The following is a 27576-nucleotide window of genomic DNA, read 5'->3' as shown; positions in this document are numbered from 1 at the left end:
TTGTGTTGCCATTTTGCTCCTACCCTGCAAAGATGTTCTTAATTATATTTGAAATATGAGAAGAAAACATTTGGGCTTTCTTTCTTTTTCTTTTCTATATTGCTTTTAAAGAGATCTTGGAAACATTGCTAACATGTCCGCCATTCAAGAAGCTACTAACCAACTCCTGGATATAAACCTTCAGACCAACCAGAGATTTGTACCCGTGCCAGAAAGCAGCCTCCGAAGTGAGCCCAAGCAATTCCAAGTCACCATTGGAGCCACTGTACCCACCGGCTTTGAGCTCACAGCTGCAGATGAAGTGAGAGAGAAGCTGGGGTCGCCGTGCAAAATCAGCAAAGACCGGGGCAAGATATATTTTGACATTCCAGTGGAAAGTCTGGCTCAGGTTTGAACTAAGCAACATTTAGAATAGCTTTTAAACTGGTTTTATGCTTGCTTTCTGGTCTACAGATCCTTCTGGAATCCCTTTGACTTTTTGCTCTGTCCCAGATCAGGTGATTGTCAAGTATTACTGCATTTTCTGTTGGATACTGATTTGTAAGTTTGCTATAATTATATACATATAAATTTATATATATAATTAGTTAAATATATAAATTTATATATAATTAGTTTGCTATATTTATATATAGCAAACTATATATTTTATTATATATATATTTTAATTATATTATTTAAATATATTAAATAATATATTTTATTTAATAATATATTTAATAATATATTAAATAATATATTTTAAATATATATTTTTTAATTAATTATCATATTATTTTTTGCGCAGTACTGGGGATGGAACTTGGGGGCATTTTACCTCTGAGCTATACTTTCAACACTATTTTTTTTTTTTTTTTTTTTGTGGGTCTGGGGATGCAACCTGGGGGCATTCGACCTCCAAGCTACACCCCCTGCCCTAGTTTTTATTCTTTATTTTGAAACAGGGTCTCACAAAGTTGCAGAGGGCCTCACTAAATAGCTGAGGCTGTCCACAAACCGCGGTCCTCTGGTCTCAGCCTCACAAATGCTGGGATGGCAAGTGTGCACCACCACGTCCAGCTGTTTTGTTTTGTTTTTGTTTTTTTGCAAAGTCGTTCTGGCGTGGTGGCGCACGCTTGTAATCCCCATGCTTGGGAGGTGGAGACAGGAGGATCTTGCAATTTCAAAGCCAGCCTAGCTGGCTTAAGAGATCCTGTTTCCAAATAAAGATCTATAAAAAAAAAAATAGGTCTGGGAGTGTAGCCCGGAGATAGAAGGGTTTCCAGGAACCTCCCAGTACCACCAAAAAAAAAAGAGAGGTAAAGACCAGCAAACTGCCATCCCACTGTGTGTGTGTGTGTGTGTGTGTGTGTTGTACCAGGGATTGAACCCAGGGACATTCTACATCCCCGCCCTATTTTTTATTCTTTATTTTGAAAGGTCTCACCCAGCTGCACAGTTTCTGTAAGTAGCTGAGGCTATCCCTGACTTGCCATCCTCCTGTCTCCCCTGCAAAGTGCGGGGATTACAAGTATGTGCCACCACACCTGGCCTACCACCCCACTGTTACTAGAGCGAAGGTGCATCTCATTACCACGAAAGCAACATGAGGGCATTACTTCTGTCCGGTTTGTTTTGCTAGTATATCCCAAGCTCTTCACATATAATGAGCACCCAGGAAACGTTTGCAGATGAATTGGAAGAAGAGTTTTGTATCTGGTAGTTTGGAGATAGTTACTGCGGTTATCTTCTTGCATGGTTGAGCTGGGAAGAGTAAGAAGTTCCCACCATCACTGGAGCTCAGCCTGCGCTTAGTCGCGGCCGCAGATGACGCCATCCAGGGTCATGAGGGAAGCGTGACAGCTCCACTTGAGTGCTGTGTTTGTTTTTCCTACCTCCCAAACCTGTGTTGCCTACATAACAGTTTTAGGCTTATATTCTTCAATCTCTCCTCTTTTTATAGGAAAAGTAAAAGCTGATGGGTAACCAAAACAGGGAGGCTAGAGAGATAGGAAATTTTTAATACAAAGTATAGCTATCAGGTACCTTAGAATTATTATACCTTTCTTTCTTTCTTTTTTTTTTTTTTTTTTGGTGGTACTGGGGTTCCTGGAAGCCCTTCTACCTCCGGGCTACACTCCCAGACCTATTTTTACATTTTTATATTTGGAAACAGGGTCTCCTAAGCCAGCGCGATCCTCCTGTCTCTGCCTCCCAAGCGCGGGGATTACAAGCGTGCGCCACCACGCCCGGCTCGCTGGCTCTCTCTTTCTTTCTTTCTTTCTTTCTTTCTTTCTTTCTTTCTTTCTTTCTTTCTTTCTTTCTTTCTTTCTTTCTGTGGTGTACTGGGGATTGAACCAGGGGTATTCTACCTCTGAGCTACATTGTACTTTTTTTTTTTTTTTTTTTTTTTAGTCTTTTTTATATTTTATTTTGGTGGTGGTACTGGGGGTGGAACCCTTCTACCTCCAGGCTACACTCCCAGACCTATTTTATATTTTATTTGAAAACAGGGTCTCTTAAGCCAGCGAGGCTGGCTTCGAACCTGCGAGATCCTCCTGTCTGCCTCCCAAGCATGCTAGGGATTACAAGCGTGCACCACCACACCCGGCTTAGTTTTATTTTTTGAAACAGGGTTTTATTGACTTGTGAAGGGCCTTGCTAAGTAGCTGAGGCTGTCCTAGAACTGCGATCCTCCTGTCTCCACCTCCTGAATGCTGGGATTACAAGCATGCGCCACCACACCGAGCCCTGCTTCTTATATTGTTGATAGTTTATGTTATTAAAAAGTTTTTTCAATGCCGGGCGTGGTGGCACACGCTTGTAATCCCCGCGCTTGGGAGGCTGAGACAGGAGGATCGCACAGGTTCGAAGCCAGCCTCAGCTACTTAGTGAGGCTTTCAGCAACTTAGTGAGACCCTGTTTCCAAAAAATATATAAAAAAGGTTAGCCGGGCGTGGTGGTGCACGCTTGTAATCCCCGCACTTGGGAGGCAGAGACAGGAGGATCACACAGGTTCAAAGCCAGCTGCGCTGGCTTAAGAGACCCTGTTTCCAAATAAAAATATAAAAAATGGGCCTGGGAGTGTAGCCTGGAGGTAGAAGGGCTTCCAGGAACCCCAGAACCACTAAAAATAAAATAAATAAAAAAGGTCTGGGAGTATAGCCCAGAGGTAGAAAGCCTCTGGCTTCCACCCCCAGTACCACCAAAAAAAAAAAAAAGTTTTTTCAGAATTTGTTTCTAACATTTGTTTTTCTCCCCAGGTTCACTGCCTAAGGTCAGTTGATAATTTATTTGTGGTTGTTCAGGAGCTTAAAGATTACCATTTTAAGGACACAAAGGTGAGTTCCTCACACCTGACACTGATTTCCCTCCTCAAAGATACATTTCTGCTCTCTACAGTCTGTTTATTATGTAGCATTACTGTCGCTAGGTACATGCTCTCCACTGAGCCATACTCCCAGCCCCTCCTCTTTTAATAAATAATGGCAACCTTTTTTCCCACAGTAAAATCCAGAGGTTTTCCTAATGGCAAATCTAAAAAGTTGCTTTTAAAAACCAATTTTGGGCCAGGCATGGTGGCGCACGCTTGTAATCCCTGCATTCAGGAGGCTGAGACCAGAAGATTGAGTTTGCAAACGGCCTCAGCTTCGTAGTGAGGCCCTCGTCAACTTAGTGAGACTCTGTTTCAAAATAAAGAATAAAAAATAGGGCGGGGGGTATAGAGGTTGAATGCCCCTGGGTTCCATCCCCCCCAAAAAAAAAATCAGTTATGAAGCCAGGCGTGGTGGTACACACTTATAATCCTAGTACTTGGGAGGCTGAGACAGGAGGATCGCAGGTTCACAGCCAGCCCTAGCTACTTAGCGAAGCCCTCTGCAACTCAATGAGATCCTGTTTGAAAATAAAGAATAAAAAAATAGCTCTGGGAGCTGGGCATGGTGGCGCACGCTTGTAATCCCAGCATTTGGTGGAGGCTGAGACAGGAGGATCACTGATCGCTGCCAGCCTCAGCAACTTAGTCCCTTTGCAACTCAGTGAGACCCTAATTCAAAATAAAGAATTAAAAGTAGGGCTAGGAGAGTATTTTGGAGGTAGAATGCCACTGTGTTTCATCCCCAGTAACACACACACACACACACACACACACACACACACACAAAATCAGTCTTGAGCTAGGCATGGTGGTGCACACCTATAATCCCAGTACTTGGGAGGCTAAGACAGGAGGATGACAGTTTTATCTCGGAGCTCTACTACTAGCCCTATTTTCCTTCCTTCCTTTTTATTTTCTGTGCTCCTGGGGATTGAACCCAAGGGCATTTTACCTCTGAAATACACCCCTATCCCTATTTTTTATTCCTTATTTTTGAAACAGGGTCTCATAAGTTGCAGAGGGACTTAAGTACCGGAGACTGGCCTCGAACCTGCTGATCCTCCTGTCTCAGCCTTTCAAATGCTGGGATTACAAACGTGCACCACCATGCCCAACTTAATTTTAGTTTTTGAAACAAAGCCAAAGTAGTATTTTAAAATCCTTTAGTCGTTAGGACAACAGCTTTGTCTCCACCATGTATTTAGCATTTGAGTTCTAAATGTTCAGCTGCTTCTTAAGCTGAAAGTTGAAAATAGATCACAGTAAGACTTCAGGTTTTTTCTACATCCCTTTTTGGTCATGTTTACAGAATCAGATGCTTAAAAACATTTCGTTCAGTGTTACTCCCTTAGAATTCATCTTTCTTAAGGCACCTATGATATGCTGCCTAATTCTTTTTCATTTCCAACAGGGTGATATTCAGTACATATTCAAACATGAGTCACGCTGATAAGAACTCACAACCTGGAGAAAATACAACCAGCTGGGCGTGGTGGATGGTGCACACCTGTAATCCCAGTACTTGGGAGGCTAAAACAGGTGGATGGAAGGCTGTAGGCCACCTTCAGCAGTGTCCAATGTAATGAGGTCCTCCGTTACTTAGTGAGACTTTGTTTCAACAAAAAAACAATAATAATCTAGGCATGCTGGCACATGCTTGTAATCCCAATACTTGGGAGGCTAAAACTGGATCATAGGTTCGAATCTCTAGTACCACAGAAACCAAACACTGGAGCTGGCCGGGCGTGGTGGGCACGCTTGTAATCCCAGCATTCGGGAGGCTGAGACGAGGATCGCGATTCGCGGACAGCCTCAGCTACTTAGGTCCTCGGCAACTCAGTGAGACCTGGTTTCAAATTAAGGAATAAAAATAATAGGAAAGGGGGTATAGCTTGGAGGTAGAATGCCCCTGGATTCCATCCTCAGACCGGCAAAAAAGCCCAAAGAAACAACAAAACACCAGACCTGAAACAATGAAAATAGATTAAAACTTTATTAGCTACAAATGTAACTTTGAACTACCAGTATTATAAAGTATTATAACCCTTTAGACTTCCTGGTTTTTTTGTTTTGTTTTTATACTGGCTAGAGGTGTTCTGCCTTCAAGCTATACCTTCAATTTGGGATTGAACCCAGAGACACTCTACCTCTGAGCTACACCTCCAGCCTTACTTTATTTATTTATTTATTTATTTATTTGGATCTGGGGATGGAACCCAAGGGCATTAGACCTCAGAGCTATACTTGCCCTATTTTTTACTTTTTATCTTGAAACAGGGTCTCACCAAGTTGCCGAGGGCCTCACTAAGTAGCTGGGGCTGGCCGGGAACCGCAATCCTCTGGTCTCAGCCTCCCAAATGCTGGGATGACAAGTGTGCACCACCACGCCCAGCCGTAGTCATACATCTTAATGGGGTACACGATGGTAGAGGCATACATGCACACACCACTCATTTAGCCCTTCCCAATTCCCACTCTCTTCCTTTTGCCTTTCTTCCTTCTCATATTTGGCTTAGTGATTGCCTTTGATATGTTACTTTTTGTTTTGAACATAGTCTTGCTAAATTGCTGAGGCTGGCCTTGAACCTCCAACCTCGCATCAGCTCCCCAAGCGTTGGGATTACAGGTTTGCGCCACTGTTCTCGGCTCCATTACTGCTTTTTGTCTGTTTCCTGTTTTCCTTTTTTTACTTTCATGTAAATCCTGTGCTAAATTTCAATAATTGCTCTTTTTATTTTTGTTTTGGTTTTTGTGGTACCGGTTATTGAACCCAAGGGCATTCTACCTCCGAGCTCCACCCCCAGCCCTATTTTTATTCTTTATTTTGAAACAGGGTCTCACTGAGTTGCAGAGGGCCTCACTGAGTAGCTGAGGCTGTCTGCGAACTGCAGTCCTCCTGTCTCAGCCTCTCAAATAATGGGATTACAAGTGTGCCCCACCATGCCTGGCTCAATTGCTTGTCTTTTAATGAGGATGTTTCTGTTGGACCTGCTATGTATAAGTGGCTCTTTTGGTGGGAGAAGTCTTGAAGGTGTTCAAGGTCAGCAGGAAAAAACCCTGGTGTGACACAATCATGATCACATGTTTGCGGATAAATGACTTCTAGTTCTTCCTGCTTCCTCTTCCTTTTTGTTTAATGGCTTTATTGAGGTATAATTTCCATACTACTAACCTTTTCTTCTCCTTGCTTCAAAGTTATTCCAAAGGAGAACATAGTTGCCCTCTGTATCCATTTAGATTCAGTCAACTGTAGATTGAAAATAATTGAAAAAAATTTTAGTCTAGCCCAGCGTGGTGGCACACACTTGTAATCCCTGCACTTGGGAGGCTGAGACAGGAGGATCGCAGGTTCGAAGCCAGCCTCAGCAGCTTAGTGAGGCTCTCAGCAACTAAGTGAGACCCTGTTTCCAAATAAAATATAAAATAGGTCTGGAGGTGTAGCCCAGAGGTAGAAAGCCCTTGGGCTCCATCCCCAGTACCAAAAAAAAAAAAAAAAAAAAAATTAGTCTATACTGAATATGTACACACTTATTTTCTTGTCATTATTTTATAAGCAATACAATAACCATTTCTATAGCATCAGGTACGACAAGTAATCTAGAGATGATATGTGTAGGTTATGTGCAAATTCTATACCTTTTTTTGGGGGGGTCGAACCCAGGGGCATTCTATCTCCTAGCTACACCCCAGCCTAATTTTATGTTTTATATTTTGAAACAAGGTCTGACTGAGTCGCAAAGGGTCTCACTAAGTAGCTGAGGCTGTCCACGAACTGTGATCCTCCTGTCTCAGCCTTCCCAATGCTGGGATGACAAGCGGTTGTCACCACACCCAGCTCTATTTTTTTTTTTTTTTTTTTTTTTTTTTTTTTTGCTAGTCTCGGGATGGAACCCAGGGGCATCGACCCTCGAACTACACCCCTTATCCTATTTTTTATTCTTTATTTTGAAACAGGGTCTCACTAAGTTGTGGAGAGCCTCACTAAGTAGCTGAGGCTGTCCATGAACTGCTGTCCTCCAGTCTCAGCCTCCAGAATGCTGGGATTACAAGAGTGCACCGCCAGGCCTGGCTTGGGATGAATTTCTAAGAGCTACCCAGGGACAACTCTCTGTCTTCCTAACTCTGCCCACCTCAGGGTTACTTAGTTGGCCAGGATGGCTTCAGTCTTACAATCCTCCTGCCTCAGCTTCTCGAGTCACTGGAATTACACGCTAAAGGGCCTTTATGAGAAAGTTATTTGTAATTAGCGTTGAGTTTGCTGACTCTGGATTTGACATTATTTGAGTAGGTTCCCAGTAAGTAGCAGAGATTTCCCTCCCATGACCAGGTTTCAGTTCCCTTGGTCAGTACTCGTGTCTGTTTAGTTCTTTAGTAGCACATCTGTCAGTACCAGTGCCATGTAATAGAACTTTCCAGTGGAAATGTTCTGTATCTCTGTGTCCAATATGCTAACACTAGATGTTAGTGTGTGAAATGAGGAGGGCTCAATTTAAATATTTTTTGCAGTACTGAGGGGCATTCTACCTCCATGTTATACCTTCAGCTCTATATTTTATATTTTATTCTTTCCTTTTTTTTTTCAGGTCTGGGGATGCAACCGGGGGCATTTGACCTCGAGCTACACTCCCTGCCCTGTTTTTTATTCTTTATTTTGAAACAGGGTCTCACTAAGTTGTCGAGGGCCTCATTAAGTAGCTAAGGCTGTAGTATGGTCTTAACCTCCCAAATGCTAGGATTACTGGCGTGCGCCACCATGCCTGGCTCCTATTTTTCATTCTTTATTTTGAAACAGGGTTAGCCAGGCGTGGTGGTGCACGTTTGTAATCCCCGCGCTTGGGAGGCTGAGACAGGAGGATTGCACAGGTTCCAAGCCAGCCTCAGCTACTTAGTGAGGCTCTCAGCAACTCAGTGAGACCCTGTTTCCAGATAAAATATAAAAAAGGTCTGGGAGTATAGCTCGGAGGTAGAAAGCCTCTGGGAACCACCCCCAGTACCACCAAAAAGAAAAGAAAAGAAAAGAAACAGGGTCTACTGAGTTGCATAGGGCTTCACTAAGTAGCTGAGGCTGTCCGTGAACTGAGATCCTCCTGTCTCAGCCTCCCAAATACTGGGATTACAAGCATGCGCTGCCACGCCCAGCGTTCAGTTTATATTTCAGTAGTTAGCCAGGTGTGGTGGAACATGCTTATAATCCCAACATGTTTATAATCCCAGTGTTTGTGAAGCTAGGACAGGAGGATGGCACAGGTTCGAAGCCAGCCTCGGCTTACTTAGTGAGGCCCTCTGCAACTTAGTGAGACCCTGTTTTCAAACAAAGTATAAAATAGATCTGGGAGTATAGCTCTGAGATAGAAAAGCCCCGGGGTTCCACCCCCAGTACCACAGTAAATAAATAAATACATAAATGTGTTTGAGTAGTTACATTTGGCAGCATTACTCCGCACTTCCCCTTTCCACACGTGATCACATGTTGTCTGGTAGCTATTTATGACCACCTTTTATAAGGCAATGCTGTTCTAGGTGTGTCGGTTATAGCAAAGGTCAAGGCAGATAAGGTCCTTCCACGGGGCATTTATGTTCTGGGAGGAGCCCCGAGGGGGAACAGGGAGAGACCTAGACTCCTCTGATAGTGCTAAGCACTTCCAGAAAATAAAACAGTTAAGGAATGACTTGGGAGGATTCTTAAGTGGATCGTGCTCTCTGAATGTGCTATTAACTTGTCATTTAATGATGAGGGGCACAGTGGGGAAGAGCGTGGTCCTGCAGTGCTGCTCTAAGATGGTGCAGGGGTTACACTAGGCTGAGTTTCTTCTTTTCTTTTTCTTTTCTTTTTCTTTTTTATCACTGAGCTATACCCTCTATCCTCTTTTTTTTTTAATTTGGAAATAGGATCTTGCTAAGTTGCTGAGAGCTTTACTAAATAGCTTAGGTTGTCTTTGAACCTGTGATCTTCCCGTCTCAGCCTCCCAAGTACTTGGATTACATGCATGTGTGCCCGTGCCCGGTTTACAAAACCCTGCTTCTGATCTTCCAGTCCGTCTTCTGTTATTGTTAGTAGTCTAATGTTTATATGTCCTAATTTCTCATTGAGGTTTGAATTTCCTTAATTGCAGGCACTATTTTCTCTTGATATGCATTCCCCCACATCTAATGGAATGATTAGTCTGTAAGCAGAGTAGGGGTTTATTTGTGTGATTAAAGTGGTGAAAAGTGAATGGGTTTCATTTTCTGTCTTTCATAGGAAGAAATTCTAAAGGATTTTGAAGACTTGGCTGGAAAACTCCCGTGGGCAGACCCGTTAGAGGCCTGGGAAATTAACAGGAGTTTCAAGAAAAAGAAGACAAAGCGCAAAAAGATAAATCAGAATTCAGTTAAAGGGAAGATTGCTAATGGACAAGGAGACAAAGTAGACGAGCCGGGTGTGAACGAGCTCACCTGCAAGTGTTTAGACTCGCACATCCTAGACTACTACGAAAACCTGGCCATCAAGGAGGAGGTGTCCACGTTGGTAGGCGACGACGTGGCGGCGTGCCAAGACGAGATGGAGGACGCCTTAAGAGAGGACACGGAGCCGCGCGTGCTCAAGTTCAGAGTCACGTGCAGCCGGGCAGGAGAGGGGCACTGCTTCACCTCCAACGAGGCTGCGCGAGATTTCGGGGGTGCGGTCCAAGAGCATTTTCAGTGGAAGGCCGACATGACCAACTTCGACGTGGAGGTAGGTGCCAGCTCTGTGAGGATTCGAGAAAGTTGTCACCGATGTGGAGACTTTTCATTCTAAGCCAGTTAGCAGGGACAGTTAAACTGAGGTGACAGAGCGAGTCGGATGTGAAGACCCATAAATTGGGTCCAGATTGACTCCACAGCTGTGTAATGTTGGACAAGATTATCTGAGCTTGTGTTTCAAGGGCAGGCAGTATATTTTGAAGGTTAAATGAAATGATACAGCCAGGAGTGGTGACGCACACTTGTAATCCTTATGCTTGGGAGGCGGAGACAGGAGGAGCACGCAGGTTCGAAACCAGCCGCGCTGGCTTAAGAGACTCTGTTTCCAAATATAAAAAATATAAAATAAGTCTGGGAGTGTAGCCCGGAGGTAGAGGGCTTCCAGGAACCCTAGTACCACCACCAAAAAAAAAGAGAGATGATACATAAAAAGTATTTGGTGCTCTGGGCAAGCCAGTGCACACCTATAATCCCAGTACTTAGGAGGCTAAGACAGGAGGATCACAGGTTCAAAGCCAGCCTCAGCAGTGTAGAGAGATTCTCAGCAACCTAGTGAGACCCTGTTTAAGAATTAAAAAATACAAGCCGGACGTGGTGGTGCATGCTTGTAATCCCAGCATTTGGGAGGCTGAGACAAGATGGTTAAGAGGTTCACGGGCCAGCCTCAGCCACTTAGTGAGGTACTCTACAACTTAGTGAAACTGTGTTTCAAAATAAAGAAAAAACCCAGGCCTGGTGTGGTGGCTCATTCTTGTAACAATTCCAGCATTTGGGAGGCTGAGATGGAGGATTGCAGTTCTAGGACAGCCTCAGCTATTTAGTGAAGCCCTTTGTAAGTCAGTGAGACTCTGTTTCAAATAAAGAATAAAAAAATAGGGCTGGGGGTGGAGCTCGGAGGTCAACTGCCCCTGGGTTCCATCCCCAGTACCGCAAAAATAAATAAATAAATTAAAAATAGGGCTGGGGGTGGAGCTCAGAGGTAGAATGACCCTGGATTTCATTTCCAGTACTACACACACACACACACAATACCAAATGCAGTTTGAAGAGGCTTAGAAGTCCCTGTAACTTCACCGTAGGTCCTCTTGAACATCCACGACAGTGAAGTCATCGTGGGCATCGCGCTCACGGAGGAGAGCCTCCACCGCAGAAACATCACACATTTTGGACCCACTACTCTTAGGTCCACCCTTGCCTACGGGATGCTCAGGTAAGAGAATGGATTCAAGCAGAGACTTGCTTCGGATATTACCTTCAAAACGCTGATTTTGGGGGCAGGGATGTAGCCCAGTGGTAAAAGTGCTTGCAGTGCCCTGGGTTCAATCCCCAGTACCACTGATTTTGGGGTGGGGTGGATAACATAATACATCTATATCCAGTCTTCTTTTCTTGATCCTGAAAATATCACATCTTTCATTTCTCTTCTTTTTTTTGTGGATCTGGGGTTGGAATCCAGGGGCATCCAACCTCCGAGCTCCACCCCCTGCCCTATTTTTTTATTCTTTATATTGATAGAGGGCCTCACTAAGTAGCTGAGGCTGGCTGTGAACCGTGATCCTCCGGTCTCGGCCTCCCGAATGCTGGGATGACAAGCGTGTACACCACCACACCCAGCACGTCTTTCAATTTTCAATTTTCTCGATTTTAAAATTAGAATGAGGGTGTATTCATTCAAGTCACCCCTCCATGCCAGTCTGGTATGGAGCTGAACCTATCCTCTGCATTTCTATCTTTTAATAAACTTCTTTAAATCTTTAAAAAAAAAATTAGAATGCTAGTTTTCATCTACCTCTCTTTTGTGTATGCATGATATCAGAGATTGAACACAGAGGTGTTCTGCTTCCTTTACCTCTAGCCCTATTTTATTTTTTATTTTGAAATTACACATGTATTTTGTGAGCCAGGCATGGTGGCGCATGCTTATAATCCCAGCATTTGAGAGGCTGACCAGGAGGATCCGGGTTCGTGGACAGCCTCAGCTACTTAGTGAGGCCCTGTGCAACTCAGTGAGACCCCAGAGTTCTCTGCCTCCCGAATACTGGGATCACAAGTGTGCGCCGCCACGCCTGGCACCAAATTTATTGTTTAAATGGCTATAGATCGGTCTTCTTTCCAATGTGATAATGATCTTTAGCTTTAGAAATTGTCATTGTGGGAGCTTTGGCTTTAGTTGAGCCTCTTAACATAGGCTATTTCTTATTTTTGTTTCTCTTTTCTCCAGGCTCTGTGCACCTCAACCTACTGATATAATAGTTGATCCAATGTGTGGAACAGGGGCAATACCAATAGAGGTAATAACTTAGATAAGCGCATGATACATCCAGAATGTTCGAGACCTATTGGGCAAATTAGACATAACAAGCCGGGCATGGTGGCGCACGCTTGTAATCCCCGCGCTTGGGAGGCTGAGACAGGAGGATCGTGCAGGTTCGAGGCCAGCCTCAGCTACTTAGTGAGGCTCTCAGCAACTTGGTGAGACCCTCCAAGCTATACCCTCAGCCCTATTTTTTATTTACTTTGAAACAGGGTCTCACTGAGTTGTAAAGGGCCTCACTAAGTAGCTAAGGCTGGCTGCGAACCTGGATCTTACCTTCTAAGCCTCCCAAATGCTGGGAATATGGGATTATAAGCACGTGTCACCATGCCCGGTTTTTTTGTTTTGTTTTGTTTCGTTCTTTCCTGGCTAAGTGACAAGGCTTGTTGAGAGGAAGGATAAAAGTAGTATAAAGCAAAGCAAGAACTGGAAAGTTATTATTTTTTTTTTTCTTGTGGTACTGGGGGTTGAGCCCATGGGCATTCTACCTCCAAGCTGTACTCTCTTTTCTTTTTTTTTTGCGGTACTGAGGATGGAACCCAGGGGCATTCTACCTCCAAGCTACACCCCCTGCCCTATTTTTTATTCTTTATTTTTTGAAACAAGGTCCCGCTAAGTTGCAGAGGGCCTAAGTAGCTGAGGCGGTCTGCAAACCGTGATGCTGGGATTACAATTGTGCGCCACCGCCCATGGCCCCCATCTCTACTTCTAGTCGTTTGTTGTTGTTCTGGCACTAGGGATGGACCCCAAAGATATTCTACCTCCAAGGTGCACTCCTGCTCTGATTGTATTTCTTATTTGGAACCAGGGTCTCGTTAGGTTGCTGAGGCCCTTGCTAAGTTGGCAAGGCTGGCTTTGAACCTGTGATCTTCCTGTCTCAGCCTCCCAAGTACCGGGATTACAAGTGTGCGCCACCACGCCTGACTTTGTATTTATTTTTGAAACAGGATCTTACTTTGTTGGTGAAAGTATGAGGCTGTCCTCAAACATGCAGTCCTCCTGTGTCAGCCTGAAAAGGATTTTCTAAGTAGAAGTTTTCTAAGTGAACCGAGGATCGCGGTTCGCAGCCAGCCTCGGCTACTTAGTGCGGCCCTGTGCAACTCAGTGAGACCCTGCTTCAAAGTAAAGAATAAAATAGGACTGGGCATGTAGCTCGGAGGTTGAATGCCCCAACATTTCATCCCCATACCGCAAACAAACAAAAGAACCTGTCATGCTGAAGAAGTAGAATTTTATTTTGAAACTGTTAAATATTTCAGCAGATCAGATTATATAAAGTCACAGTCCAAAGGCTTATAGGTAGGTGATTGAGTCAGTTCTATTTGAGGTGGCTTTTTTTTTTTTTTTTTTTTTTGGTACTGGAGATTGAACCCAGGGCATTCTACTTCTGGGCTACACTCTAGACCCTTTTTGTTTTGAAAGAGAGTCTCCCTGGTTTGCCGAGTCTTGCCACATTGCTAAGGCAGTTGTTGAACTTGTGATCATCTTCTCAGCCTCCGAAGCACTGGGATTATAGGTGTGCACCACCGCACCTGGTAGACCTTCTTTATTGTCAAGTGACTGAAATAATTTTCTCTTTGGTAATTTGTTACTTCTGTTTCAAGAAAAAATTTTTGTCTTTTAGGGGGCAACGGAATGGTCTTTCTGTTATCATATTGCTGGAGATAATAATCCAATGGCTATGAAAAGAACAGCAAGTAACATCTCCTCTTTACTGAACAAGAGCCAAGATAAAGAAGGGTAAAGTTGCAGAGATTTTATGGCTTGGTTTTGTGTGTGTGGTACTGGAGGTGGAACCCAGGGGCTTTTCTACCTCCGGACTTTACTCCCAGACCTATCTTTTTTATTTTTATATTTGGACACAGGGTCTCACTAAGTAGCTGAGAGCCTCGTTAAGTAGCTGAGGCTGCTTCAAACCTGTGTGATCCTCCTGTCTCAGCCTCCAAAGTGCGGGGATTACAAGCGTGTGCCACCATGCCTGGCCTTTTATGGCATCTTTTAATCACTTTTAATGTTGAATTTATGAGTTAATATCCCCAGTGAAGCTGGGCATGGTGGCGCACACTTGTAATCCCAGCATTTGGGAGGCTGAGACAGGAGGATCTAGGTTCGAGCACAGCCTCAGCTACTTAAGCCCTTTGTAACTAAGTGAGACCCTGTTTCAGAATAAAAAATAAAAAATAGGGCTAGGGATATAGCTTGGAGGTAGAATGCCCCTGGGTTCCATCCCCAGTACTGCAAAATGTGTGTGTGTGTGTGTGTGTGTGTGTGTGTGTGTGTGTCCAGTGAATTGTGACAAAATTGAACATTGTGTTACTTCACTTATCCTAGTATGTGGGAGGCGGAGAGACAGGATGATCACAGGTTCGAGAACAGCCTCAGCAAGTAGCAAGACTCAGCAAACCAGTGAGACCCTGTTTCTTTTGTGGATCTGGGGATTGAACACATGGGCATTCCAACTCTGAGCTATACCTCCAGGCCTATTTATTTTTATTTGGAAACAGGCTCACAAGACCCTGTTTCAAAACAAAAAAATAAATAAAGAGGGCTGGGAGTATATGTTAGTAGAATGCCCCTGGGCTCAATCCCCAAAACTTAAAAAATAAATAAAAGTCTAAAAAAGTATACTTTGGAAACGTGAGGGAAAACAGAATGTAACACATATAAAAGATTTAACTGAGCCGGGCGCGGTGGGCACGCTTGTATTCCCTGCGCTTGGGAGGCTGAGACAGGAGGATCGCACAGGTTCGAAGCCAGCCTCAGCTACTGAGTGAGGCTCTCAGCAACTCAGTGAGACCCTGTTTCCAAATAAAATATAAAAAGGTCTGGGAGTATAGCCCAGAGGTAGAAAGCCTCTGGGTTCCACCCCAGTACCACCAAAAAAAAAAAAAAAAGATTTAGCTGAGCATGGTAGTGTACGTTTATCATCTCAGTGTGTGGGAGGCTGAGACAGGAGGATTGCAGGCTTGAGGACAAATAGTGAAACTTTCAACTGAGTGAGATCCGGTCTCAAAATAAACAGAAATAATACTTCCAAGCTGTATCCCTAGCCCTTTTTGTGTTTTTGTTTGGAGAAAGGGTCTCACTAGGTTACTGAGGTTTCTCAGTTCTGAGAATGACCTCGAACTTGTGAGCCTCGTGTCTCAGCTTCCCAAGTACTGGGATTACCAGCGAGCGCCCCCACGCCCAGCCCATATTTTCTATTTAACATGGGAAGTATTCCTGTGTGCGTGCCCGCTGTGTGTCCTCAGGCCGCTTGTCACTACCTGGTTGGTCAGCGTGGGTCTTCAGCCTTTTTTTTTTTTTTTTTTTTTTAATATTTTTTTTCTATTTTTTAGGTGAAACTATCATATATTTATATATTTATTTTTCAGAAAAAAAAGTATCCTAATATGGAATATGGACTCTAGGTACCCACAACGATCTTGAAAAAAACAAAGCTAGAAGATGTATATTTTCTGATTTCAAGCCATATAAAGCTACAATAATTGAAACAGTGTAGTAATATTCTAAAGGCAGATATATAAACCATTGGAGTTAACTAAAAGCCTAGAGCTAAATTCTTCCCTATATTGTCAAGTTATTTTTGACAAGGTTTCCACGAACATTTGGTGGTGGGAATAATAATCTTTTAACTAAATATTATTGAAAAATAATAATTACATGGAAAAGAATAAAATTGGACCCTTACCTAATCCCATATACAAATATTAACTCAAAATAGATAAAAGACCTAAATATAAATCTTAAGACTATAAACTTTTAGGAGAAAATCTGGGTTATAAAACCTCACAACATTGAAATTGGCAGTGATTTCTTGGTTATGATTTCAATGGCACAGGCAACAGAAGAGGATACAGACTCCCTAAAAAAATAAAAAACATATTGTATATCCAAAGACAATGTAAACAGAGTTAACAGTTACTAATAGAATGGGATAAAATATTTCCAAATGCTATATCTGAAGGTATATTAATATTCCAACTAGAAATCCTAAAAATTAACAAACAATAAAGGCAAACAATACCCTTTAGAGATAGGTAAAAGACTAACATAAATAATGAATCTCCACAGATAACCAATCTTAGTTGTCTGTTGGATGGAAAATCTTGTTTCTCTAGTTCTGATGTGTGTTATCTATTTCTTCTTTGTAGTTAATCTCTTTGAGTATTTTCTCTAGCGCTGGTTTTGAAGACATAAATTCCTTCAGTTTCTGTTTGTCATGGAAGCTTCTTATTTCTCCATCTAATTTGATAGAAAGTTTTTCTGGGTAGGAAATTTTTGGCTGGAAGTTGTTTTCTTTCAAAATTGGGAATATGTTACTCCAAGCCCTTCTGGCTCTCATAACTTGGTTTGGGAAGTCTGGAGTGATTCTAATTGGTTTGCCTCTGAATGTCACTTGGCCCTTTGCTTTTGTTGCCTTTAGGATTCTCTGCTTGGCTTCCACATTGGTCATTTTGACAATTATATGGCGTGGGGATCCTCTTCTCTGATCCTGTCTAAAGGGAGTTCTATAAGTTTCCTGGACCTGCGTATCGACCTCTTGCTCTATGTCTGGAAAATTTTCTGCTATTACTTCCTTGAAGAGATTGTTGATCCCTTTGGTTTCACTTTCTTTTCCCTCCTCTATTCCAATTATTCTTAGGTTAGCTCTCTTAAAATGGGCCCATATTTCTTCAATATCAGATTCCTGCTGTCGGATATTTTTTTCTAGATTAGAAATTATGCATTCATTTTTGGAATGATTATCTTCTAAGAGCGAGATTCTGTTCTCCATGTGTTCTAATCGGTTGTTTGTGCTTTGAATTGAGGCCTTTACTTCATTAATTGCATCCTTTATCTCTTTTTGGCTCTCTCTGAGTTCTTTTCGAAGCACCTCTATTATTTCTACAGTTATTTTCCTGATTTGATCTTCTAGAAATCTCTGATTTTCAGTTTTATCGGGTTCTGATGTTGTGGGGTTGTGAGCATTGATTGCTCTAGTATTATTCCTCTTTCCCATGATTTCGGAAGTTTGTGCCTTCTCTGGGTTCTTCCCTTGGGTCACTATGACTTCACTTAAGGTGTTCTGGATCTCGAGTCTGTAGTATCTCAGACCCCACTACTCCTTTACTGGGTTGTATCACAGAGTCTCCGACCCAGAGAGTCGATAGAGGCTGCTTTAGACTGTGGGGGGTGCCTGGTTGCACGTTCTCCTATGGTGTAATATCACTGCCACCGCCCCTCTCCCACTGGGTCAAGTCCCAGTGAGTACAGTACTGGGATTTCTCCTCTGGAGCCCGCAATTTGACTCACTGTTCTTGAGTACGCAGATGTAGCTGTACTGGATTCGGTGAATTCTCTGCTGCTGCCGCCGGTGGCAATATGGCGCCGCTGCTACGCCCTCGGCTGTGGGGCTGGCGTTTTTTTTTCTTGGTTTTGATTTCCACTCTGAATCCCTGCAGCGTGTGCTGAGCTCAGCCACTGCGAGCTTTAGATGCTTCCTGCGCCGAGAAATCCCGCCTGGCTGTTCCGCAGCGGCTCCCCTCGGCTTGATGTGGCCGTCCCGTGAACTCGCCGGTGCCGCCGGCAGTATGGCTGCTGCCGCGTCCTCGGGCGTGAAGCCGCTTCCTCGGGCGTGAGGATCTCCTCTGTGGCTCTGTTCTCAGTCCGCTTTCTCTCTGGAGCCTGGTGATTTTTTTGTTTTCCTGGTGATGTTGTTTTCTGGCTTTGAAAGGCGCTGATTTTGTAGTAATGGAGATTTGTTGTTAGCGGGGCTCTTAAGCCCCGCTTTTCTCGGTCGCCATCTTCCCGGAAGTCCTTCAGCCTTTTTTTTTATTTTTTATTTTTTTGCGGGTCTGGGGTGGAACCCAGGGGCATTGGGCCTCTAAGCTACACCCCCTGCCCTATTTTTTATTTTGAAACCCGCTCTCACTGAGTTGCAGAGGGCCTCACTCAGTAGCTGAGGCTGGCTTCGAACCTGTGTGATCCTCAGGTCTCAGCCTCCCACATGCTGGGAATACGCGCGCGCGCCGCCGCCACGCCCGGCTGGTCTTCAGCCTGCAGACCCTTTAGCGTCTGTCATCTTTTCATCAGCACATTCCTTATCAACTTTAAGGATGTGAAGTTGAGCTGGGCTAGGTGGCACATGCTTGTAAACCCAGTACTTAGGAAGCTGAGACGGGAGGGTCGCAGTTCGTGGCCAGCCTCAGCTACTTAGTGAGACCCCAGTTCAAAATAAGGAATAAAGGCCGGGCGTGGTGGCGCACGCTCGTCATCCCCGCGCTGGGGAGGCGGAGACAGGAGGAGCGCGCAGGTTCGAAGCCAGCCGCGCGCGCTGGTTTAGGAGACCCTGTTTCCAAATAAAAATGTAAAATAGGACTGGGAGTGTAGCCCGGAGGTAGAAGGGTTTCATCCCTAGTACCTCCCCCAAAAATATAATAATAATAATAATAATAATAATAATAATAAAAGCCGGGCGTGTTGGTGCACGCTTGTAATCCCCGCGCTTGGGAGGCGGAGACAGGAGGATCGCGCAGGTTCGAAGCTAGCCGCGCGCGCTGGCTTAGGAGACCCTGTTTCCAAATAAAAATGTAAAACTAGGTCTGGGAGTATAGCCCGGAGGTAGAAGGGCTTCCAGGAACCCCAGGACCACCAAAAAAATAAATAAATAAATAAAAAATAAGGAATAAAAACCTGGGCGTGGTCACTCATGATTGGCATCCCAGCATTCAAGAGGCTGAGACAGGAGGATCATGGTTCACAGCCAGCCTCCGCTACTTAATGAGGCCCTTTGCAACTCAGTGAGACCCCGTTTCAAAATAAAGAAAAATAAAAACGAGGGCTAGGGGTGTCGCTCAGAGGTTGAATGCCTCTGGGTTCCATCCCCAGTACTGCAAAAAAAATTTTAAAAATTAAAAAAAAATCCAGCTGGGTGTGGAACTCAGAGGTAGAGTGCTCCTGGGTTTAATCTTGATATCACACACACACAAAGTGAAGTTGTCTCTTGCAGTTCGTTGCAACAAGCTCAGCAGCCCCTAATTTGTTTTTTCCCCCAATGGTAGAGGAAACAGGTGTTGATCGCTTGAAAAGCAACTGTTTTTTCAAATTTGCTTACAGGATTTTGATGTAGCTGCTGTAATAGTTTTATTGGGTGACTAGGCTTTCATTCTACATGGCTTTGTCATTGCGGTGCTGGGGATTGGACCCCGGGCATTCTGCCCCGAGCTACATACACCGTCAGCCCTGTTTCATGGTACCCATTCATACTCATTTATTTGTTTAATTGCTTTTGCAGTACCTGGGATGGAACCCAGGGGCATTCTACCTCTGCGCTACACTCCCAGCCCTTTTGTTTTTTGATTCTTATTTTGAAACAGGGTCTCACTTAGTAGCCGAGGCTGTCCTTGAACCACCTTCCTCCTGTCTCCTCAGCCTCCCGAATGCTGTGATTAAAACTATATACCACCATGCCTGGCTTCATTTTTTATTTAGAAACAGGGCCTTATTAAGTTTCTGAGAGCCTCACTCAGTCGCTGTGAACCTTTGATCCTCCTGTCTAAGCCTCCCAAGTACTGGGAATCCAAGTGTGCGCCACTGTGCATGGCCATTTATTTATTTATTTATTTTTGTGGGTCTGGGGAGGATGGAACCCAGGGGCATTCAACCTCTGAGCTATACCCCCTGCCCTATTTTTTTATTCTTTATTTTGAAACAGGGTCTTACTGAGTTGCAAAATACCTTACTAAGTAGCTGAGGCTGTCCACAAACCACGATCCTCCTGTCTCAGCCTCCCCAATGCCAGGATTACAAGTATGCGCCACCACGCCTGGCTTGCCCGGCCCTTTAAAAAATTTTTTTTTCTCAGTTTTTTTTTTTTTCCTTTTTTCTTTTTTGGTACTAGGAATGAAACCCCAGGTGCCTTCTACCTCCAGGTTACACGCCCAGCCCTTGCTAGGGGTCTTGCTACATAGCTGAGGCTGGCCTTGAACCTGTGATCCTCTTATCTTAGTTTCCCAAATACTAGAATTACAGGATGCCTCAACACAATTTGTTATTTTTTAAAAATTGGATGTTAGCCGGGCGTGGTGGCGCACGCTTGTAATCCCAGCACTTGGGAGGCTGAGACAGGAGGATCGCACAGGTTCAAAGCCAGCCTCAGCAACTTAGTGAGACCCTGTTTCCAAATAAAATATAAAATAGGTCTGGGAGTATAGCTCGGAGGTAGAAAGCCTCTGGGTTCCATCCCAGTACCACAAAAATTAAATAAATAAATAATTGGATCGTTGCCAGGCGTGGTGGCGCACGCTTGTAATCCCCGCGCTTGGGAGGCTGAGACAGGAGGATCACACAGGTTCGAAGGCAGCCTCAGCTACTTAGGGTCTCAGGAACTTAGTGACACCCTGTTTCCAAATAAAGTATAAAATAGGTCTGGGAGTATAGCTTGGAGGTAGAAAGCCCCTGGGTTTCACACCCAGGACCACAAAAAATAAAAAATGAAAAAATTGGATTGTTGGTCTTCATTGTCACTCTTAGCATTTATTCTTTGCTATAGCAGTCGCTTCTTAGAAAAGTTTTTTTCCCCTAACACGTTCACACTTCTGAGTATGTTGACGCACATGCGCAATGTTCCCACAGCAAAGCACCCTGCGGCTTGGCCATTGATGCGGTTCAGTGGGACATCTGCTGTCTCCCACTGAGGACTGGCTCCGTGGATGTCATTGTAACGGATATGCCATTTGGAAAAAGGTAGGGCTGAAGCTTTTTCTTGGGGGGTGGTAAACATAGGGATTGAGCCCAGGGCATTCTACCGACACCCTATTCTGGTTTTTTGTTTTGTTTTGGTGGTACTGGGGGGTGGAACCCAGGGGCTTTCTACCTCCAGCCCTATTTTTTTAATAATTTATTTAAATACAGGGTCTCACTGAGTTGCTGAGGGCCTCACTCAGTAGCGGAGGCGGCTTCAACCTGTGTGATCCTGTCTCAGCCTCCCGAGCACGGGGATTTATTACAGGTGTGCATCACCACGCCTGCTTATTCTGTGTTTTATTTTGAGACTGGATCAAAGTTGCTGAGGCTGGCCTTGAACCTGTGGGATTGCAGGCATGCTTGCATCACAACCAGCCAGGAAGTTGGTGGGTGGGTGGGTTGTGTGTGTGTGTGTGTGTGTGTGTGTGACTAGAGATTGAACCCAAGGCCATTCTACCTCTGAGCTATACCTCCAGCCCTGCTCATTCTCTTTCTTTCTTTTTCTTTTTTTCTTTCTTTCTTTCTTTCTTTCTTTCTTTCTTTCTTTCTTTCTTTCTTTCTTCTTTCTTCAGTACTATGGATGGAACCCACAGGCATTCTACCTACAAGCTATACCCCCAGCCCTATTTTTTATTCTTTTTTTCGAAACAGGGTCTCACTGAGTTGCAAAGGGCCTCACTGTACTGAGGCTGTCCTCGAACTGCGATCCTCCTGTCTCAGCCTCCCAAATACTGGGATTCCAAGTGTGCACCATGAGCTAGGTAATCCCCGCACTTGGGAGGCTGAAACAGGAGGATCGCGCGGGTTCGAAGCCAGCCTCAGCTACTGAGTGAGGCTCTCAGCAACTTAGTGAGACCCTGTTTCCAAATAAGATATGAAATAGGTCTGGGTGTGTATCCTGGAGGTAGAAGGCCCTTGGGTTCCACCCCCAGTATCACCAAAATTAAATAAGTAAATAAGTAAACAAACAATAAAATAGGACTGGGGATGTAGCTCAGAGATAGAATGCCCTTGGGTTTAACCCCCAGCACCACAAAAAATAAAAATGAGCTAGATGCATACTTGTAATCCCAGTACTTGGGAGGAGGTGAGAAGAGGATTGCAGTCTTGAGGACAGCTTCAGCAGGTAGTGAGATTCTCATCAACCTAGTGAGACCCTATTTCAATAATAAAAATAAATTAGATTAGGGCTATAGCTTGGAGGTTGAATGCCTGACAATCCGCAGTGGCTAAATAAATAATAAGTAATAGTTATGCCAGGCATGGTAGGTTCAATGACCCTGGTTTCAATCCCTAGTAGTATTAAAAGTAGTCCAAAAAAGTTGGTGTTTTTTTTTTGTTTTTTTTTTTTTGCGGGTCTGGGGATGGAACCCAGGGGCAATCGACCTCCGAGCTACACCCCATGCCCTGTTTTTTATTCTTTTTATTTTGAAACCAGGTCTCACTGAGTTGCAAAGGGCCTCACTAAGTAGCTGAGGCTGTGTGTGAACCTCCATCCTCTGGTCTCAGCCCCTCAAATGCTGGGATTATAAGTGTGCACCACCACGCCCGAGCTACACCCCGTGCCCAATTTGTTTATTCTTTATTTTGAAACAAGGCCTCACCGAGTTGCGGAGGGCCTCACCAAGTAGCTGAGGCTGTTCTGAACCGCAATCATCCTGTTTCAGCCTCCCAAATGCTGGGATTACAAGTGTGTGCCACCACGCCCGGCCAGCTACACAATTTTTTTTAAGTAAAATGCTAAGCGGTTTACTGTTCTAGTTAATTTCATTGGCATATAATGTCAAAGCTCTGGCTTCTAAAAGGCAACTTTTTATCCCTCAGGATGCATGAAGTTTTGATTGCAGTCTTAGATTTTTAGAAGTTTTAATGCAGTCTTAGATTTTATTTTATTTTATTTTTTTGGTGGTACTGGGCATGGAACCCAGGGGCATTCAACCTCTGAGCTACACCCCCAGCCTTATTTTTTATTCTTTAGTTTGAAACAGGGTCTCACTGAGTCGCAGAGGGCCTCACTGTAGCTGAGGCTGTCCCCGAACTATGATCCTCCGGGTCTCAGCCTCCCAAATGCTGGGATTACAAGCGTGCGCCACCACGCCCGGCTCACTCCTTATCTCTGTTTTAATTCTTTTATTTTTATTTATTTGGGGGGGGGATACTGGGGATTTGATCCAGGGGCATTCTACTTCTGAGCTCTACCCCTAGCTCTATTTTTAATTTTTTTGGTGCTGGGGATAGAACTCAGTGGACATTCTTTCTCTGAGCTACATATACTCCAGCCCTTTTTTTATTCTTTGTTTTGAAATGGGGTCTCACTGAGTTGCAGAGGGCCTCACTAAGTAGCTGAGGCTGGCTGCGAACTCAACTCGGGTCCTCCTGTCTCAGCCCCCCAAATGCTGAGATTACAAGCATGTGCCACCACGCCCAGCATATTTTATCTTGAAACAGGGTCTAAGTTGTGGAGGGCCTCACTGAATAGTTGAGACTGGCCACAAACCTGTGATCTCCCTGTTTCAGCCTCCCAAGCACTGGAATTACAAGGGTGTGCCGCCACCACGCCTGGCTAGTTCTAGATTTTGAAACAGTAAGTGGTTGTCTAATCAAACCTTTTTTTATAGGATGGGCTCCAAGAAGACAAACTGGAATCTTTACCCAGCTTGCTTATGGGAGATGAGCCGAGTGTGTAGACCAGGGACAGGCCGAGCTGCACTACTTACTCAGGACAAGAAATGCTTTACAAAGGTGCTGTGCATCAGCCTAAACTCGCAGCCTCTGGCAACTTGGGACCCTTTGATTTTTCTGTATGTATGTGGTACTGAGGGTGGAACCCAGGGGCTATCTACCTCCGGGCTATACTCCCAGACCTATTTTATACTTTATTTGGAAACAGGGGCTCACTACTTTTTTTTTTTTTTTGGTGGTACTGGGGTTCCTGGAAGCCCTTCTAACTCCGGGCTACACTCCCAGACCCATTTTTACATTTTTTTATTTGGAAACAGGGTCTCCTAAGCCAGCGCGCGCCGCTGGCTTCGAACCTGCGCGATCCTCCTGTCTCTGCCTCCCAAGCGTGGGGGTGACAAGCGTGCCCACCACGCCCAGCGAGTCTCACTACTTTGATACCAGCCTCACTACGTAGCTGAGGCTGGCTTTGAACTTGTGCAGTTTTCCTGTTTCAGCCTCCCAAGCGCTGGTATTATAACCACACCCAGCTCTTAAGATCCTTTTTTTTGTGTGTGTGGCACTGGGGGTGGAACCCAGGGGCTTTCTACCTCTGGGCTCTACTCCCAGACCTATTTCATATTTCATTTGGAAACAGGGCCTCACTACGTAGCTTAGGCTGGCTTTGATCCTCCTGTCTCAGCCTCCCAAGCGCGTGCACCACCACGCCCGGCCTAAGATCATTTTAAGGTAAACTCGGGGACAGTGGTTTGAATAGAGTTTGTATTTTTTCTTCCCCTAGTGTTTCTTAACTGGCAACTAGGATTCCCGGTTTGTTTCTACTATAAATCTGATTTTTACTGTGCTTCTTGTGTGTACACAGGCGTTATCTGGAATGGGACATTTATGGCGAAAGGTGCATACAGTCTGGGTGAACATAGGGGGTCTTCACGCAGCAGTTTATCTTCTGAAACGTACGTCTCAAGCTTTTGCTCACCCTTCGTGACAAGGGTGAGAAAGAGGAAGTCCTTGGCAATGCAGAGGATGAAGATGATTAATAGTGTTGATACTTTCCGCACTGCAGCGTCAATGAAGAACTCGCTCTAAGAGAAAATAGTATTAACAAAAGTACAGCCTGTTCTAGTTAGACAAGTCCAAAGCTCTGTACCTTGGTTAGCAAAAGATGTAAATGTAGTGTGATAAAAAAGGTTTTGAGGAGACAGCTTTTCCTTGGAACTACTTTGAAGGGGTAGCTGGGCAATTCGTATTTTTCTGAAGATGCTTTGAAGATGAAAAGTCCCGGTCAGCTTTAAAGCGCTCTGGTGTCTAGGTGTGAGTGTTTAACTCGTAGGTCTTGTAGCAGTTTTCCATTGTGGCACGTAGGAAAGCCACCTTGCCTTGGGTGGCTTCCACCTAGACGGGGCAGGGAGCACGCTGGCAGGCAGAGCCTGGGGCACATCTGGCCTTCGCAGCGTGGCTCAGCAGCTCGGTTCTCTTCTCGCCAGCCTCACAAGCTGAAGCACGGTAGCCTGGCGCACACCTGTAATCCCAGCACTTGGCAGGCCGAGACAGGAAGGTCGCAGGTTCCTGGCCAGTCTCAGCAACTTGGTGAGGCCTTCAGTAACTTAATAAGACCGTTTCAGACATAAAAACTAAAATAGGACTGGGACATAGCTTAGAGGTAGAATAGTCCTGGGCTCAATTCCCAATAAAACAAAGCATTCGTGTATTTTGTGAACAGTGCTCGCCCCATGACAGGATGAAATATGACAAGACTTGTATAAGAAAGTTTACAATTTGCCTTAAAAATAAAATAAAATATGCATCTTTATTGAGATTAATACATAACTAAAAGAAATTGAATTTATGAAAGAGATTGCAAAGATAACTGTACTGTTTATATTTGTAACAATAAATACAACTTACTGTTTGTAAATACTAACAATAAACATTGGTAGATGAGGTATAGGACCAATGAGCCAAATTAAAAGAAATTTTCTATTTCTTTAAGTCCTTAGAAGTCTGTGTTGATTTTATTTCATTTATTCATTTTATTGGTGCATTGTAGTCAAACTGATCTTAATGGGGTATAAAATAGTAGAGGCATACATGCACACACCCCTCATTTAGCCCTTTCCCAGTTCCCATCCCACTCCTTCCCCGCTCTATTGCTTTTCAAAGACAAACATAAATATGTTAAAGACTTGTTAAAAGGATGAGAGAAAAAACTGATATATCCAAATTAATTTGGAGCAGTTAAAATTAATTGACCGCGCTCCTCCGGCCTCAGCCTCCCAAATGCTGGGATGACAAGCGTGCGCCACCACACCCGGCTCATTTTGAACATTTAGTTGCTTTTACACTTGTACCAAGTCTTTTAAGTTTTGTGGAAAGAGAACCTCAAAAATCAGTCCTAGTAAAATGGTGTTCCCTGGGACAAAAAGTAGTAGGTCCTTATGTAACCCTTTAGTATTCAGGGTTTTTTTAGGGAATCTGTGTGCATTCACCTTACATTTTCAGTGTCATGGTAGTAATGTAACTGTACTACTCATTCCTGCTTTTGATGTCTCCATTGAGAATAAACCAACAGAGCCGGGCATGGCAGCGCACGCTTGTCATCCCCGCGCTTGGGAGGCTGAGACAGGAGGATCGCACAGCTTCGAAGCCAGCCTCAGCTACTTAGTGATGCTCTCAGCAACTTAATGAGACCCTGTTTCCAAATAAAATACAAAATAGGTCTGGGAGTATAGCCCGGAGGTAAAAGGCCCCTAGATTCCACCCTCAGTACCACCCAAAAAGAAAAAAGGCAAAAAAAAAAAAGAGTACTTGCTTCCTTGGAAAGAACAGGGTTCAAGCTGGGTGTGGTGGAGCATGCCTGTGATTCCATTAACTGGGAGGATGAGACTGGAGGGTTGTGATTTCAAAGATGGCCGCAGCAACATAGGAGGCTCTCAGCAATAAAAGACTGGGAGTTTAGCGTGGAGGTAGAATGCAGATCCCCAGTAAGTAACACACACACACACACACACACACACACACACACTTCAGCTTGGAGGTACAATGCCTCTGGGTTAAATCCTCAATAATGAACAAGGCTTGGTGGCACATCCTTGTAATCCCAGCATTTAGGAGCTGAGACAGGAGGAGCATGGTTTGCGGGCAGCCTCAGCCACTTAGGCTCTTTGCAATTCGGGAGACTGTTTCAAAATAAATAATTAAAAAATAGGGCTGGGGGTGTAGTTCGGAGGTAAAATGCCCCTGGATCCTAGTACCACAAAAAAAAAAAAAAGTCCTTAATAAAATAAACACACACACACGCTTCACATTGGCAGTATAACTGACACTCGCACACTTGAGAAGGAATTTGAAATAAGATATTTATAGAGGTTTTCTATCCTTGACTGATATTTTTACCATTATCAGAATTCATAGCTGCATTGAAGGGTTAAACATTAACAGTTTTTTTACCTATGACTAACCACTTAGAGGCCAGTCAGCAGTCTACAGAACCAGAAAGTACAAGGACCATGGACCATGTCTGTTTTTGCCACTGATTACCAAGTTAGAGAGTGGGCATTTAATATTAGTTGCACAAAGTGAATTAATATTTTCCCATTTGGGGGAAATAGTTTATAAGTAAATACGTTTGTGTTTGTGTGTGTGTGTGTGACTGAGAATTGAACCCAGAGGCATTCTGCCTCAGAGCTCCACCCCAGCCAATTTTTTTTCTTCTTTTTGGTACTTAGGATTGAACTCAGAGGCATTCTACCTCTGAGCTATACCTCCGGCCCAATTTTTT

General features: G+C 44.1%; 2 protein-coding genes across 2 annotated transcripts in view; both read left to right on the top strand.

Moving 5' to 3' along the window:
- Nucleotides 1–27576, top strand: part of LOC308278394 (CCA tRNA nucleotidyltransferase 1, mitochondrial-like) — a gene marked incomplete at both ends in the record, with an annotated part of 995237 nt that overhangs the window by 237400 nt on the left and 730261 nt on the right.
- THUMPD3 (THUMP domain 3 tRNA guanosine methyltransferase) lies at nucleotides 134–24783 on the top strand (the record flags this gene model as incomplete). The annotated part of the gene is made up of 9 exons (XM_080718053.1): nucleotides 134–388; nucleotides 3243–3320; nucleotides 9597–10070; nucleotides 11158–11288; nucleotides 12300–12369; nucleotides 14017–14132; nucleotides 21009–21119; nucleotides 23738–23861; nucleotides 24661–24783. The coding sequence occupies 9 exons, from the start codon at nucleotides 134–136 to the stop codon at nucleotides 24781–24783; spliced, it is 1482 nt and encodes a 493-aa protein (XP_080574179.1).

The sequence above is a fragment of the Muscardinus avellanarius genome (genome assembly GCF_963383645.1).
Source record: "Muscardinus avellanarius genome assembly, chromosome: 22".
NCBI lineage: Eukaryota > Metazoa > Chordata > Mammalia > Rodentia > Gliridae > Muscardinus > Muscardinus avellanarius.
Note: the sequence above shows the minus strand (reverse complement) of the source record. Positions and strands in the feature narration are given on the sequence as shown.